The sequence below is a fragment of the Tiliqua scincoides genome, chromosome 1 (assembly GCF_035046505.1).
Source record: "Tiliqua scincoides isolate rTilSci1 chromosome 1, rTilSci1.hap2, whole genome shotgun sequence".
In the NCBI taxonomy this organism is placed as follows: domain Eukaryota; kingdom Metazoa; phylum Chordata; class Lepidosauria; order Squamata; family Scincidae; genus Tiliqua; species Tiliqua scincoides.
In genome coordinates, this window is record NC_089821.1 from 143,226,360 (window position 1) to 143,244,474 (window position 18,115).

At 46.6% G+C, this 18,115-nt stretch overlaps 1 protein-coding gene across 1 annotated transcript; it reads right to left on the reverse strand.

Annotated features, from left to right (window-relative positions):
- Positions 1 to 1,457: 1,457 nt before the first annotated feature.
- PROKR1 (prokineticin receptor 1) lies at positions 1,458 to 17,119 on the reverse strand. Its single transcript, XM_066611586.1, has 2 exons — positions 16,626 to 17,119; positions 1,458 to 2,154 (listed from the first exon to the last, which is right to left on the reverse strand). Exons 1-2 carry the CDS (start codon positions 17,117 to 17,119, stop codon positions 1,458 to 1,460), a joined length of 1,191 nt encoding a protein of 396 aa, XP_066467683.1.
- Positions 17,120 to 18,115: the final 996 nt, after the last annotated feature.

Here is an 18,115-nt window from a genome sequence, read left to right on the forward strand (position 1 = left end):
CAGCATAGTAAAGCACTTTGCAATGGCAGAGCAGCTGCCAGCACTGGCACAAAGGCCCACACAGCCCATGCCTGCTAGCAGAAAACCTAGTGCATGCCAGACTTTGTAAGTTCTGTGCTGAGTGGCATGGGGCAGGGTGAGATTGGGGAGGGGGTGGGGATGGGCAGATAGGGCCCAAGAATGGAGTAGTATCAGTGGCATGTGCCGTGTCCTATCCTCCTTTCCAGGTTCAGTTTGCCAACACTGGCAGTGTGGACTTGCTGTTTAGTCTGCACAGGTCCGATTTGCCCCATTCCGATTGTTGGGGCTTTCCCTGGGGTATTGTCCCCTTAACTTGCAGAGACCATTAGACTTCTAAATTTCCCTGCAGGAAGCAACGCAGCCTGCGCTGGCGCTGCCGCATCAGCACAGGGGGATTTGCACTGGATTGGGCTGCCCATCTGTCATCCTCCACTGAAAATCTAGAGAACAACAGACTGGTTATTTCAACCTGTAGCTGCTCCATTTATACTGTTTATGATGCAAGTTAAGTTACATTCCACCAGTAATCCATCATAGGCCAAAATCAAAGTACTGCAAGATTTCTACAGTAAAAGATTATTACTGAAATGGGGGATAAAATACAGGTGGGACTTCAGTATCCTTGGGGGTTCTGTTTTTGGACCCCCTGCGGAAATACAGAAAACTGCGGATAATGAAATCCGAATAATGAAATCCGGTCACCTTTGGATGGCTCAGGTGGGGCGAAGTCTGGTTCAACGTGTGTCCAGGGGACCCACATTGAGTCAAATCCACATATGTAAAATCTGCAGATATGGAGGCCCCATCTGTATAGGAAAAATTAAATAGGTTAATTTTTAAATTTTAATTTAATTAGGTTAATTTTAATAGGTTGGTTCTAGAAATTATAGTGTCAATCAAGATCATTGAGGACACTACTGGTCCCTAACGAAGGAGTTGCTTGAGCTTGTTCTGAAAATATGAACATCACATTTGAAACTCACTGACATATAACATAGCTTGTTGATCTCATGTGGTTGTCACCTGCCTTCTGTCATAATGTGACTAAATTATGACCTGGTATGTGCTGAGCCTTAATCTAGTCAAGAAACTGGGATTTTTTTCCCCCAGTTTTGATGAGAGTCAAGGTAAAATCCCATATCTGGGATACCATTTTTAGATCAATTTTGATCAATTTTTTCTTCCCTCTAAAACTCCACATATAAACACATTTAACGCCGTAAGGAAAATTCAGATATAATAAATAAAGTGACTGTGGCAGAGCAGCTTCGCTATCTGTTGTCCTGCCTGTTGGAACACTGAAAATTCTAGTTCCAACCATGCTATGCTTTGCAGTCTAGTATATTTTCACACAAACAAAAACAGAAGGGTGGACTGATGATGTCAGATACCAAAAGGAATCATTGTCTTGAGGAGATTCTTGTTGTGCCAATCATTCATTTTAGTCTAATGCAATCCACCTCTTCAGTGACAGGCATCGCGCTTGTTCTGATGTCCATATCTACACTAGACTTCTTCCCATGGTAGGTAGACCTCCACCTGAGTAGCATGATCTTCTTGAAATATTTCATGGTGCTGTTCTTTACCGTTACAAAGCACATGGTGTTAATCATGCTGTTGCTCATCGCAATGCACTCGACTATATAGAAGGCTGTAAGGTAGTGCTTCTCCTTCACGAACACTGTTGGGAAAAAGTCACGGACAATGGTGAAGCCGTAGAAAGGTGCCCAACAGAGGACGTAGGCAGTCAAAATGCACATGAGCACCAAAACCGTTTTTCTTCTGCAACGGAGCCTCTTTCTGATCTGCTCCGTCTGAAAGCCTGGTACAGTTTTAAACCAAAGCTCTCGGGAGATCCGGGCATAGCACAAGGTCATCGTGATGACAGGTCCAACAAACTCAATACCAAAGATAAAAAGAAAGTAGGATTTGTAATAAATTTGCTGGTCAACAGGCCAAATCTGACCACAAAAAATTTTCTTTTGGCTCTGGACTGTGAACAGTACAGTTTCAGTAGCAAAATAGGCAGACGGTATGGCAACAATCAGGGATATAATCCAGACCAAGGCAATTAGGAATGTTGCTGTTTGGTAGTTCATCCGGGGTTTCAGCGGGTGCACGATGGCCAGGTACCTGCAAAATACAGACAGTGTTTCTGAATTCATATTAAGAAAAGGTTGCAGTTCACTTACAGTATGCTTTTGAAACTAGCTGTCTTGATACTGAAAACACCACTTGTTTTCAACACAAACCCTGACCTGAAATCCATGTGGAAGATGTACCATTGCAAGGACGGCTTTAAGCCAGTTGGACCAATTGCTCCCCATGCCTAATGCGACCCCATGCTAGGGTAATCTACTCTAGTCTTGTCAAATACACAGAACACACTGCAAGGGACATTTTGAATTTTTTTCTAAACAACAAAAAACCCCAAATGATTTTTACTAAATCATTTCACAGTCACTAAAACAAGTAGTTTTGTTCCTCTTTACTTTTCCAAGGTAATCTACACATTTTGTTTGCTTACATGTATACAATTTTATGTTAAAATATGCTTAGATGCTTTCAGTCCATTAACTCACATGCACTTTTTAAGCGCACATTTGGATTGCTTTCCGTTCTACCACAGAGTGATAAAGCCTATAATAAATTTCATTTATATCTCTAAGATCCTACAGACCTTTGCTGTGAACCTTGTTTCCAATTAGGCTCCTAAGGCCAACCCTGCATCATCACATAGCAGGACAGCTGCAGATACAGTAGTTCTGATGGATGCTGCTGTGCTAACTCTGGGGCAGGGGACGTCTGCATCACACTGCCATCAAACCCTCAAACCAGATCCTTTGCATTACTCTGCTCACACAGGAATGCACATAATTAGAGGGTGAGATCATGGGGAACCTATGGAGAACTATAGAAGGAAGCATTATTACTGCAGGAGAAAGCTAAGAAATAGAGCTCACGTGCCCTGTTTTCCCTTGCACTGACTTCAATTCATGAATTGGCTTCATTAAGGGATCACAGACCACCCAGGAAATCTAAAGACAAGTTCACAGAAGTATATTCGTGGCCCAGGAACATACTCCTGACTGTGAACATGTCTTTAGATTTCAGGTAGCATTACAGTAGTGAATCACCATCACATAGAGCTGCCTTTCCAGTTATTCACAATGCTTCAAAGTGTCATTTATTTCAGCAACATTCTTGCTGTGAGTAAGTAGACAGTGAATACTTTGCTTTATTTGTTATAGTTCAGAGATGTACTCCTAACTGCATCTGATGTTTTCCTGAAATCCTTTTCAGCATTTCTAATCACAAAAAGAATCAGGAGCTCACATGTCACGTAGTTGCCCAGCTACTCCAATAGGTAATAATAATAAAATAATAATACAGGTGTTTCTATACCGCCTTTCTTGGTCCTCAGATTTCTCCTTAGACTTTATTCAAGGTGGTTTACATAGGCAGGCAATTTAAATCCCTGTAGGGATTTTTATAATTTGAAAGAAGGTTTCTATCTTTCATGAAACCACAACATTCAGATGTTTCTTTCTTGATCTGGTCGCACATTCTGGCCTCCATCCTCCCACGCTCAGAGCAGATGGAATAGCTTGGCTCAGCTTGTCAGCTGTTTCAAGGTCGCACGGTGCCAGTGGCCTTGAACTGGCGACCTTCGGATGTTATCTTCAGGCAAATGGAGGCTCAACCCTCTAGAGCAGGGGTCCTCACACTTTTTTGGCTCGAGAGCTACTTTGAAACCCAGCAAGGCCAGAAGATCTACCAGGGGGGAAGAAGCGTCTGACAGACACCCCCTTTAATGTATGGAGCCCCTGCTGGAGTCTAGTCAGTTTCGTCAGTTTTGTTGCTGCATGCCTGAAGAGCAGCTAAAGTGTCAGTTTCAGTTTAGTGTCAGCTAAATATGTCAGTTTCGTCTAGTCACTAGATGAAACTGACATATTAACAGTTTGGAGAGACAGGGCTCCGCGATCTACTCATTTTGCCTCGCGATCTACAAGTAGATCGCGATCCACCTATTGAGCACCCCTGCTCTAGAGCAGACCTCCTGCCCAGTAGGTAGGTAGGACCAGTACATTCTGTTTTGGCACTGGCATTTTGCCTACTTTGAGATAAATGTTTGCAATCAACCGCAAAAATAGTGTGCTTGTATTCCCAGACCCAGGCATGAGGTTTTCATCAATTTTTTTTGAATGGCATTTGTGAATTAAGGGAGGAATAATTCCCCAGAACAGAAAGGACTTCCAAATTTAATGTCTTGCTTTCCGGAAGGAACATTACTCTATGTTGACAACTGATAGCTATTTTGCCCAGGGCCACTGAGAGGAATTTTATCAGGGGGGTACAAAGTTTCTTTTGGGCCTCTTTGCAAAGGGGGAGGGGTGACGGGTGAGCAGAATAAGGGCAGGGAGGGGTGAAACAGGGTGGGGGAGGGTAGAGACAGCTGGAAAAATCTTTGGAGCCCACGACTACCAACCCATGTGGCATCAGTAGTGTCCCCAGCATCCCTAGTCATGGTAGTGTCCCTAGCATCCCATGCAGGCAACAAGTCTGAGTAGATAGAAATTTCCTGAGATCTTACGTTTTCCTGGGTCCCCTCCTTTGGCTTCTGGGCCCCCTTTTTGACCCTGGACCCAGGTACAAGTTACCCCCTTTACCCCCCTCTCCTAGGCCCTGATTTCACCTCTCCAAAGAGTTATTCACACTACTTGTAAGAATGGATTTGGACTCCCCCACCCCCTGAGATTTTCAACAGCTTCTAGCACTTGATATTGTTTGTTTTCATGTTTGATATGAGTAACTTTGAGTAACTTATTTATTTCCAAATAAATAAGCATTCTACCTATATCTACCAAGGGAGATCTGGATGTGGGAGACATCTGAATGTTTCATGTTTGTATATGTGACTGTATATTCCCAGCTTCAGTGCTAGCCCATCTACAAGGCCAAGTGAGACAGTTGTCCCAGTCAGCAGACTAGCTGGGGGTGCCTCACGTCCATTCACCTGCTCTCTACAACTTCTCCTCCCATTCCCTGGATTGGAAAAGGAAGAGGGGAACAAATCAGAAGTGTGGAGGAGAGGAGAGCACTAGGCTAGATGAACAGAGCCTGGCACATCACCAGGTAAGGGGGGAGTGGCATATGAAACTCTACCTCAGGTGCCAGGAGATCTTGGCCAGGTCCTGTCCCAGCTGCATCATGATGCCCACTGAATTTCACAGTGCTGGTTCTGACTGAAATAGCTTTTCATGAACATTGTCATCTGGGACTCCTAGTTATTACATGTGATTGAGGGTTCATGACTACTGATAGATTGTACAACTTAAGTGTTGTACAGAAGGTCTGGTCTAGAGGGTAGAGCCTCTGTTAGCCCAAAGATAACATCAGAAGGTTGCCAGTTCGAGGACACGGGCAGCTCCCTGAACGGCTGAGAATGGCGAGACCTTGAAGCAGCTGACAAGCCCAGCTGAGTGATTCCACCTGCTCTTGGTGTGAGCAAGAAGCGTCTTGGCTGCCCTCCATGTGAGAGATGGAGCTGCTTGTCAGCCTGCCTGGGAGAACTGGAGGCCAGAAGTGAGACCAAACCAGGAAGATCCATTCTGAAATGTGGTTGGTTCTTGAAAGAGAGAACCTCTATGATTGTAAAAATCCCCTTGAGGGATTTAGAAATGCCGGCCTATGTAAACCGCCTTGAATAAAGTCAGAGGAGTAATCCGATGACCAGAAAGGCGATATATAAATACCTAGTTGTTAGTATAATAATAATAATAATAATAATAATAATAATAATAATAATAATAATAAAAAGCATCAAACCAAGGCACAGGAAATTTGAGAGGCCACAGCTAATTTTGATCAAATTAAAAATCAAATTTTAAAAAACCAACGAATGATGGCATAATCCAAAATATAATATAAATTGGTCTTGGTTAGACCTGTCTAAAGTTTCAGTAATATACCTCCATTCAGAATGTAGATCACTGTCAGGCTGATTCCCCACTCCCACCATGCCCAATGGCCATAGCATGTGCTTAAGAACATAAGAACAGCCCCACTGGATCAGGCCATAGGCCCATCTAGTCCAGCTTCCTGTATCTCACAGCGGCCCACCAAATGCCCCAGGGAGCACACCAGATAACAAGAGACCTGCAAGGCTTCCTGGGAATTGTAGTTAAGAACATAAGAGCAGCCCCGCTGGATCAGGCCAAAGGCCCATCTAGTCCAGCTTCCTGTACCTCACAGCGGTCCACCAAATGCCCCAGGGAGCACACCAGATAACAAGAGACCTCATCCTGGTGCCCTCCCCTGCATCTGGCATTCTGACATAACCCATTTCTAAAATCAGGAGGTTGCGCATACTCATCATAGCTTGTACCCCGTAATGGATTTTTCCTCCAGAAACTTGTTCAATCCCCTTTTAAAGGCGTCTAGGCTAGACGCCAGCACCACATCCTGTGGCAAGGAGTTCCACAGACCGACCACACGCTGAGTAAAGAAATATTTTCTTTTGTCTGTCCTAACCTGCCCAACACTCAATTTTAGTGGATGTCCCCTTGTTCTGGTATTATGTGAGAGTGTAAAGAGCATTTCCCTATCCACTCTGTCCATTCCCTGCATAATTTTGTATGTCTCAATCATGTCCCCCCTCAAGCGTCTCTTTTCTAGGCTGAAGAGGCCCAGACGCCGTAGCCTTTCCTCATAAGGAAGGTGCCCCAGCCCCGTAATCATCTTAGTCGCTCTCTTTTGCACCTTTTCCATTTCCACTATGTCTTTTTGAGATGCGGCGACCAGAACTGGACACAATACTCCAGGTGTGGCCTTACCATAGATTTGTACAACGGCATTATACTAGCCGTTTTGTTCTCAATACCCTTCCTAATGATCCCAAGCATAGAATTGGCCTTCTTCACTGCCGCCGCACATTGGGTCGACACTTTCATCGACCTGTCCACCACCACCCAAGATCTCTCTCCTGATCTGTCACAGACAGCTCAGAACCCATCAGCCTATATCTAAAGTTTTGATTTTTTGCCCCAATGTGCATGACTTTACACTTACTGACATTGAAGTGCATCTGCCATTTTGCTGCCCATTCTGCCAGTCTGGAGAGATCCTTCTGGAGCTCCTCACAATCCTCCTCACAATCACTTCTGGTCTTTACCACTCGGAAAAGTTTGGTGTCATCTGCAAACCTAGCCACTTCACTGCTCAACCCTGTCTCCAGGTCATTTATGAAGAGGTTGAAAAGCACCGGTCCCAGGACGGATCCTTGGGGCACACTACTTTTCACCTCTCTCCATTGTGAAAATTGCCCATTGACACCCACTCTCTGCTTCCTGGCCTCCAACCAGTTCTCAATCCACGAGAGGACCTGTCCTCTAATTCCCTGACTGTGGAGTTTTTTCAGTAGCCTTTGGTGAGGGACCGTGTCAAACGCCTTCTGAAAGTCCAGATATATAATGTCCACGGGTTCTCCCGCATCCACATGCCTGTTGACCTTTTCAAAGAATTCTATAAGGTTCATGAGGCAAGACTTACCCTTGCAGAAGCCATGCTGACTCTCCCTCAGCAAGGCCTGTTCGTCTATGTGTTTTGAGATCCTATCTTTGATGAGGCATTCCACCATCTTACCCGGTATGGATGTTAGGCTGAACGGCCTATAGTTTCCCGGGTCCCCCCTTTCCCTTTTTAAAAATAGGCGTGACATTTGCTATCCTCCAATCTTCTGGCACCATGGCCGTTTTGAGGGACAAGTTGCATACCTTAGTCAAGAGATCTGCAACTTCATTCTTCAATTCCTTAATAACTCTTGGGTGGATGCCATCCGGGCCCGGTGACTTATTGATCTTTAATTTATCAATGAGGTCTGAAACATCTTCTCTTTTAACCTCTATCTGACTTAACTCCTCGGTCAGGAGGGGCCGTTCGGGCAGCGGTATCTGCCCGAGGTCTTCTGCCGTGAAGACAGATGCAAAGAACTCATTTAATTTCTCTGCCATCTCTAAGTCTCCTTTTATCTCGCCTTTCCCTCCCTCACCATCCAGAGGGCCAACCGCTTCTCTGGCGGGTTTCCTGTTTCTAACATATTTGAAGAAGCTTTTATTATTCCCCTTAATGTTGCTGGCCATGTGTTCCTCATAGTCTCGCTTGGCCTCCAGTATCACCTTCTTACATTTCTTTTGCCACAGTTGATGTTCCTTTTTATTCTCCTCATTAGGGCAAGACTTCCATTTACGGAAGGAAGCTTCCTTGCCCTTCACAGCCTCTCTAACTTGGCTGGTTAGCCATGCGGGCACCCTCCTGGATTTAGTGGAACCCTTCTTTCTTTGCGGTATACACCTCTGCTGGGCCTCTATTACTGTTGTTTTAAGCAGCCTCCATGCACTCTGGAGAGATTGGACTGTTTTTACCCTCCCTTTCAACCTCCTTCTAACCAGTCTCCTCATTTGAGGGAAGTCCACCCGTCGGAAGTCAAGGGTTTTTGTTAGAGATTTGCCTGGTATTCTTCCCCCAACGTGCACGTCAAAACGGATCGCAGCATGATCACTGTTCCCCAATGGCTCAGTAACGTTTACATCTCTAACCAGGTCCTGCGTACCGCACAATATTAAATCCAGAGTCACCTGTCCTCTGGTGGGCTCCATGACTAGCTGCTCTAAGCCACAGTCATTTAGCACGTCAAGAAATCCGGTTTCCTTATCGTGACCAGAACACAAATTGACCCAGTCAATATGAGGATAATTGAAGTCCCCCATGATTACAACCCTGTCCCTCCTTGTCACCTCCCTGATCTGTTTCCTCATTTCAAGGTCCCCATCCGATTTCTGGTCTGGAGGACGATAGCACGCCCCCAGTGTGCTTGCATGTTGTATGAGCTCTCCCACTACATGGCAGAGTCCCTGGTATTCTGACATACATGCAAGTGTTGCACAAACACACCCGTGTTATTTCCAGGGTGACCTGGAACCATGTCTGGTCTGGTGCCAACATAAAAGACTAGAGTAAAAAGCAACAGGTGAGCCAGGAAGTTGGTCTAGTTTATGGCTGTAACTAATCTAAAATGTATTCCTACATTGTGCTTCAATTTCCTATTAAAAAGTTAGAGATATCTTTGGAGTGGATGTTAGGAGAAATATAGTGCTAATTGCCCCACATACAGCTACTTGAGTTGGTATTGCTTGCGTGAAGACACCAGTGACCAAGGTGTTCATTCTTGCAGTGGTTCTAAAGTTGACTTTTGCCTGGGGGGACAGATAACTCTTAGCCAAAGCCAACCTTCCCCAAGCCACTACTGCTACATCTGTGAAGAGTTACTGCTCCTTGCAGATCTGCAGCTAGGCTAAGGGGTAAGTAATAGAAAAAATGCTCTCCCCACCACCAGCCAAGAGCATGCTGACCCAAATACTTCCATCCCTGGGTGTTCATGACCTTCAGGCAGATGGTGCACAGGATGTTGTCAGGTTTAAGCCCCTAGCAGAATTAGACCCTCGGAGGCATGTCGCAGGGGCAAAAAGCCTGCGTTTGTTATGGGGACTTTTTCTCAACTATTACAGCAGTGATTTTCAACCCTTTTTGTCTCACGGCACACTGACAAGGGACTAAAATTGTCAAGGCACACTATCAGTTTTTTGACAATGGACAAGGCACACCATGCTGTTGGTGGGGGGCTCACATCCCCAATGGCCCTGTTAATAAATGACCCTACCCCAAACTCCCGTGGCACACCTGCAGACTATTCGCAGCACACCAGTGTGTCACGGCACAGTGGTTTAAAATGGCTGCTCTAACTACATGAGCAGTCTCTGTTTCCAGCACAAGAGATTATATGGACAACATTCTGGATTGATCTCAGCTCTAATTCTCACCCATTAGTGACATGCCTAAGAACCCATCACGACCTTCCCCTGCTCTGTTTCACCCCTCCCCCTTCCTGGTTCTACCCACTGAGCCTGGTTGCCTTCTGAGTCCAAAGCCCCCACTTCTAGGAGATGGGAAGGCTCCTGCAGACATTTGCCATGCCTTGCTGCTCCTCCGTTGCTCCAACATATGCAGGTGTGCTGTGCTGAATGGGCTGAGAGCTTGCACCCTGTCCCACAGATGCCTTTCCAGGACTTGGTCCTGTGTCCACTGGGCAGGTCCTGGGTCCACTAGACCACTGGGTCTAGTAAGACCTGATGACATTCCTGTCTAGGGATTCAGCCTACTTATGCACCTTAACTTGGAGGAGTGGGGCACAGTTCAGTAGTAGTTTCTGAATGCAGAAACTCCTGGGTTCAAACCACTGGGGGGTGCGGGCTGCACCACCTAAAATGCACAGGGGGGGAGGCGCACTAGTGACCAAAATCGCAGGTTTTTAGGAATAATACCATCCTGTTACATACCATTCAGTGTGTAATTTACAGCAGAATGCAATAAAAAAAACCATGTTGTAATATCTATCAAAAGGTATAGCCAAAAAATCAGCGGGGTGGGGCAATGGTACATCATGATGCCTACCACCTGGGTCTGTGCCCCACACGCTGCATGGGAGGAGGTGCATCATGGGGGTGACGCACTGGCCTCCTGCACTGGGTGACGCAAACCCTAGATGGCCTAGATGACTTTTTAAGTGGGTTGGACAGACAGGGGTGCTGGATGGGAAGGCTAGACAGGGGCAGCCTGGCTCTGGTTGGTCTGTGGAACTCCTTGCCACAGGAGGTGGTGGTGATGGCACCTGACGGCCTAGATGTCTTTGAAAGGGGGTTGGGGACACAGGGGCTGGCCGGCTCTGTCCCTCCCGCCCTTGGATCTCAGGGTCTGGGGGGGGGGGCTTTTTGTGGTGCTGCACAGGTTCTGTGGGCAGGTGGGCTTTCTTGTGGCCAGCTCCCCTCCTGGGTCTCCCTCTAGGTCTGGAGCCCGGGTGCCATCATTTGGGGGCCTGAAAGCGCCTGACAGGCTGCGAAGGGGCAAAGAGTGCAAAGGGCCCCCCCGCTGGACTGCTGCAGGCAGGGACGCCTCCCGGGGGCTGCTGTCCACTTGCACAGGTCGGACCAGTCCTGCCTGGGGGGCCTCTCGGGGCTGCTCTCCCCGCGCCCCCAAGCGCTGCCGTCCCACGCGCAGCCCGCCCGAAGAGCCTGGGCGGGCGGAGCTCCGGGAGCGCGCCTGGCGGAGGGCGGGGCTGGAGCGCCGCGTGACGCCACAGAGGGGAGAAGAGGCGGCGGAGCAGCTCGCCTTCGGGGGCGGCGCGCTGGCGCAGCGGGTGTGTCCGCGGCGGGGATGCGGCCCGTGGCTCGGCCATGAGTTCGCCTCCGCCGGGGAGCCGGGGCCGCCTGGTGGGCGCCCAGACGGCGCGCGCGGGCGCTCCCGGGGGCGGGCCAGGCAAGAGCGCGGGGCGAGCCGGGCTCGCGGCCGGCGCCGCCCGGGGAGACTGCGGGCTCGCCCAGCGGGCTCCCGGGCAAGAGCCGCCGAGCTCCGGGACCCCGAGGCGCGCGCGCTGCCCCTTTTGCCCCCCGGCCACCCCCAGTCCCAGAAGGGGCAGCGCCGAGCAGAGCCTGCAGGGCGAGACCTGCTCCCTGGTTGCTCCGCAGGAGACGTTCACCCTCGCAGCTGCCCAGCGAAGCGGGCACCACGCGCAGCTCCGGCGGGTTGGGCTGGGATGCGGTTCAGCCACTGGCATGACTCGCTCATCCAGCCCTCCATCCCTCTCCCCATCCATCCTTCCTTCCCTCCCTCCATCCCTCTCCCCATCCACCCATCAGAACACTATTCAGATCGCAAAACCATAGTCTTCCGAGACTGAAGGATGCCAACAAGAGTATAAAAGCCTTCTTTATGAGGGGCAAAAAGCCTGCTTTGTTATGGGGACTTTTTCTCTTAACTATTACAGCAGTGATTTTCAACCTTTTTCGTCTCACGGCACACTGACAAGGGACTAAAATTGGCAAGGCACACTATCAGTTTTTTGACAATGGACAAGGCACATCATGCTGTTGGTGGGGGGCTCACATCCCCAGTGGCCCTATTAATAAATGACCCTACCCCAAACTCCCGCGGCACACCAGCAGACCATTCGCAGCACACCAGTGTGTCACGGCACAGTGGTTTAAAATGGCTGCTCTAACTACATGAGTAGTCTCTGTTTCCAGCACAAGAGATTATATGGACAACATTCTGGATTGATCTCAGCTCTAATTCGCACCCATTAGTGACATGCCTGCAAAACCACAGAAAGTGAGCCAGTAGAGTCAGAGTGAATGAAGCCAGTCAGGAACTGGAGAGCGGCTTGATAAAGGCAACAGCACAAAGGGACCCAGAAACTTAGTTGGGCCATCACGTAGTAGATAATTCAGGAAAGCCAGTACTTCACAAACTTACTGCTGTCATGGCACCCTGTTACAGTGTTGCCATCTTGGATCATGTGATCCAAGATGGCAGCACTGGGACAAACATGAAGAAGAGGCCACCAGGGATATCCTGCAGCACAGCTGTGAGTTTGTTGTGGCACCCTCACGCACTGTGGTGCACAGTTTGGGAACCGCTGATCTAATCTATGAACAATTGGAGGACAAGTGAAGAACAACTTTATAAAAACAGTTTTAAAAAAATCCTAGGTGTAAAACTGCTTAAGATAGTATGCTTTACTAAGCACACAATAGCCTATCTATGTGTGCAACAAGTAGCAAATGGATTACACTTCAAAAATCCCAAGGAAAGTAATGCTCAAGACAGTACGTGTTCTTATCTGGGGGTTTAATGAAATGTTTACCTCTGCAGGTTAATTGGCAATAGAAACAAGCACTGTATGGAAGTGATCCTGGGGGGAAGTGGCCAGGGGAGCTTTTCCATTCGAGAGGCGCAGTCTCCTTCAATTTGCTTTCAAATAAGTCTCTGAATGTGCTGTTCTATTTTTCAGATGTTTCATTCCCTTGTAGGTTACCATGGGCCTCTTATCACAGAAGGGAATGTTATCCAAACATGTCAATACCTTTTTCCACTTTCAAGCTCCTTTGACATTATCAAAAGTCAGGCTGTACCTTCAGTGATTAAATCTTGTTTTCTCCTACACTGTCACTTAATCTTTCTTCCTGAAGACTTTCTGTTTCCTTTGCACTGCCCTCACTGTATTTGCTGGGTAGCCCCTCCTCAGCCAATGGTTTCATGTCTGTTTCAGAACCCAGTTCGGGACATTGATAGGTATATTTTAATGTATAAACTGTCGATATGGCAAGTTTGTGATGTACTAAATGCAACAATCATTGTGAAGGAGTGTAATCTAACAGCCAGTATGTGATCTAATAGTTCAGAGTGTCTGCTAGGGCAGGGAGACCAGAGTTCTAATTCCCCATCATGAAATGACCTTGGGCAAGTTGCTGTCTCTCACCCTAACCTACCTCAGAGTTGTGAGAATAAAAGCAGAGGGGAACATTTTATACCACCCTGAGCTCTTTGGAGAAGGCAGGAATTTGAATGTAGATCATTTCTGTAGGTTTTCTATACACTGATATATTACCCCACACCCTTTTTTGGTTAAAATAGTTTTGTTTGGTACCAGGCATAGTTTTAAATGCAATGTTGACATCTGTAGAGCTGACCAAGACTAGCATACTAATTTTCCTGGATTACCACCCTATATTGTAAATAAATGCATAATAAAATTAAAATTTTCACATTTTTATATCACCCTTCCTCCAAGGAGCTCAGGGCAGCATACCTAGTTCCTCCCCTCCTTTTGTCTTCACAACAACACTGTGAAGTAGGTGAGGCTGAAAGAGTGTAACTTGCCAAAGGTTATCCAGGAAGCCTCACGTGACCCTGGATTTTCCAGGTTGAACTCCAATTCTCGAGCCATTACACCATCCTGGCTCTCCCACTTGCTGTAAGATTCTCATGCATAAGAATTTAATATCAACAACAACAACAACAACAACAACAGTATTTATATACCGCTTTTCAACAAAAAGTTCACAAAGCGGTTTACAGAGAAAATCTAATATCTAATGGCTCCCTGTCCCAAAATCTCACAATCTAAAAAGATGCAACACCAGCAGACAGCCACTAGAAAAGACACTGCTGGGGTGAGGTGGGCCAGTTACTCTCCCCCTGCTAAATAAAAGAGGAGCACCCACTTGAAAAAGCACCTCTTAACCAGTTAGCAGGGGTTGAGCATTACTAGTATAGGCGGGCCCCCATATCCGCTGATCCAGTATCTGCTGGAGGGCAGAACAGAACCGCTGTGGATACGGGCCCTGCCTATACAGTATTTTCATGTGTTTTATACAAACTAATTTTTGGTTGAGGTCAATGCAATCCTGTGAATTAGATTTTATTTCAGGGGGGAAAAAAGGCCTCAAAGAAAATCCCACACATTTTGATAGTAGTTCTAACAGAGAACTGTTGTCCTGAACCAGTCATGTCCCCAAACTGGAGGGGAGAGAAGCATTCTTATGAATCTGAGGTAATATGTAAAATGCTGGTACCCAGCGTGCATTATTCAAAAGCAGGTATTCATTATCTACTTCATTAATCTCCTGCTACTTCTTCTTGAGTTATTCTGTGATTGACTACAATTTGCTGAGCTTAGATGATGTGATCGCTCAGTGCCATTCTGCTTAATTGTCATACGCTTGTCTTTTCATAACCATTATAATCTCTCAAATTCCTTCATAATTATTTCCTTAGGTAATTCCTAAGGGGGGTGGGGTGGGGTGGGGAATAAGATTCTTTAAGATGTTCCAAAACTATTTTTGAAATAATAAGATAGTTAAATGAACAGGATGTAAGAGAACAAAAACCAACTTTGATTGAAGAGGTGTTGCTATAGGATTGGAGTCATCTATAATACTTATGCAATGCATAGTATCATTTCTTTGTAAGGGTTCTAAGAAATTGAAAAAGTCTGTTCTTTTTTTGTACTGGCTTAACAGCCCAATCCTATCCACACTTTCCTGGGAGTAAGCCCCATTGTCTCTAATGGGATTTACTTCTGAGTAGACATGCACAGGATTGGGCTGTGAGTCTCCGAGACAGAACAAAAGACAATTCTCGGTACACAATACGTTCGGATTCCTTCATATCTCTACATTGTCATGAAGTGCTTACATCTACTGCCAGTTAGCCAGCAAAGTACAATGTTTCATTAACCCATTTCTGCTCAGCCTTCTAGTATACACATTTGATCCCTGTTGTGTATATGCAACACTGGGCAGAAATGGTTTTAATTCTACCTGCAGTAAAATATACTCCCCACCCCCCCACACAGTGATTTTTCAAGTTTATTTGTTGCACCAATGGATTGGTCTTTTCCTCTCTTTTTTGTGCTTATGTTCAGTGTATCAGTGCACTGATCAGTGCACTTGTGCATCAGTTCTTTTTTTCACTTCACAGGGTAAGGCCCAAATCCTAACCAACTTTCCAGCACTGGCATAGCTGTGCCCATGGGATGTGTGCTGCATCCTGCAGTTGAGTGACAGTCACAGAGGTCTCCTCAAGGTAAGGGAATGTTTGTTCCCTTACCTCAGAGTTTCATTGCCCTTATGTCGGCGCTGGAAAGTGCATTAGGATTGCACCCTAAGATTACAAGGGAATCCAGGATCAATGAGCCAATTCGGTGACATGCAATCTTTTGTCATTGTCCATCTGGGGAGAAAAGGATGAATAGCCAGGCTGGTGTTTAAGGAGAAACAAAGTTACCTAGCAGAGAATTGCAGGCATTCATGGCTCACAGTCCAATCCTATCCCCAACACCAGCACTGAGGCAGCCAAACCAAGAAGGCACATGATGCATCCTATGGTGGGGGAATGACATGAAGGCAAACAGGAAGTAAGTAAATCTAATTTTTACTTACCTTCGCATAAGACCTGGGACCAGCAATGGGTCTCCTTGGACACATAACCCCTATTTTGGTAGATTATGTCTGAGAAGGAAAAAGGGGCAGGGGGTTGCAAAAGAAGGGATAAGATCCAGCATGCACCATTGCTGCTGGATACATTCACCTTCTTCCCACCTCCCAGTTTCTCTCCCCTCCCTACCCACAAATGTCCCTTCCACTCCCTTCCCTGTCCCTCCCACCACTTCCTTACATGGCACCAGCACATGGTGTCTTCACTGGTGGCAAGCACATGCAGCTGAATCCAGGCACTTCCACCTGGAACCTGACACTTCTACCAGAGGAATGCATGTTCTGATGGTGGACCATAAATGACAGGTTAGGTTCGTCAGTATGGTAACTTGTTGGGCAGAAATCAACAAGCTCAACAGGCTGGCATTTGACTGAGGAAGGAGGCTGGTTTCTCATTCACCCTGCAGTCATGCCCAAGCTGCCATGGAGCTGTGGGCATTCCATTCTGCAGACCCTCTTCTCAGTCATCTCTTGTGGCTTTGAAGAGAACTCTGATGGGGGCACCCATACTGAAGAGATTGTGAGTAGGTTGCAGAAACAACCCTAGGATGGAGTGGTGGAATCTTCAAAACATCAAGAACACCCCACTATTTAAATCACTGGGGGTGGGTGGGTAGGAAGGAGAGAAGGAACCAGAAGTGACAACATTGGTCAAGGGGAGGAATGCAACATTCTCAGATACAGACCAAACAAATGTTTGATTTTCCTCCTTACCTGTCCACAGCGATAGCCAAGAGCGCATTGGTAGAGACATAGAGGGAGACTGTGCGCAAGTAATTGACAGAGGCACAGAGCACGTGGCCATGTTCCCAAGACAGCTGTCGCACCACATAGTAGTCCATCTCAAAGGGACAGCAGACAATGGCCACAATGAAGTCGGAGATGGCCAGGTTTGCTATGAGAAGGTTGGTGAGATTGCGCAGCTTCTTATAACGGGCCAGGGCAGCAATGAAGATGAAGTTGCCGATGCCACAGACCAACATGATACCGGCCAAGGCCACACCAACGACAATCCTGGCGGCAAAGAAAGTGCGCGTCTTGGTCACATCATCGTCGTTATCCAAAGGTAGATCGTAATCACTGTAGCTTAAGTTAAAGGGGAAGGTGAAGTTCTGATAAGAGGTAAAGTCTCTCTCCTGGTGGCTATAGATGGCAGCAAAGTTGGTACTCGTGACTGTGCTATTCAGATCTTGTCCTTCCTGCCTCATGGTCTTGCGGTTTTTCTTTTCGGTCTTCAATGAAGTTGTCTTGGACTGTGGCTTCTTAATATCTCCCCGACAGGGAAGTTAGGGGAAGAGATGTAGCTCTCCTGTAAATCATGCTGTCAGCATCTGTCACGTCTACAGCGATAGCATCATTTCTTATCTTTGAAAATGAGAAGAGGAAGAAAAGCAGAATCAAACAGCAGAAACCACACACGGACAGGGAGCAGTCTCACTGGATTGAAGGTTTCGGCTAGACGTGCACAAACGGTTTGGGGGATAAAATGTTTTGCCGGTCTGGATTTTGCTCCTTCGATGACAGCTGTTTATAGCATTTATACAGAGATGATTGTTAGGAGAAGACAACACTTTTATGCTTTTGAGAGTTATTGTCATTAGGAGTGCATCCCATCGACTTTTCTTTCGGCACTTTTACAGTTTGCAAAGGGCTTTCCGAGAAACGAAACTGCAACTCTTGCATTTTGTTACATTAAGTAATTACACGGCCTGCAAGGGATCTCATGCCAGTCAAGGTTTTACTTTGGAAACCGTTCACACCCATACATGCTGCTACATTTTCTGTCTATCCACTTAGAAATGGCAAAACGTTTTGTTGAAGACAAGAAAAATGATTTTCATTTTGGAGCTGACAAGATCGGACAGGCTGTAAAGGCTAACTTTCCAGTGCAGCTCATATGTTTATCCTGAGGAAGGAGAAAGACAGATCCATAAATCACTTTGGATGTCCTTTCCATGTCCACTTTTGACAGATCAGGCAGTTACTTCCATGTCTGCCTATATTGGTAAAATGTAAAAAAGGCTCTGATCCAAAGTTGTGTGGGGCTCTGATGCTCCTATTGAGCTCTGCCCACTCACACAATAAATTATCCTTGTGTTCACTGAACGTAGGAAGAGAAGGGAGGGACTGTATTCACCAGGCCGACCTCCAATGCTAACTTCCCACTGGTCATGCCTCCTGGAGGCCACCAGCATTCAAGAAAG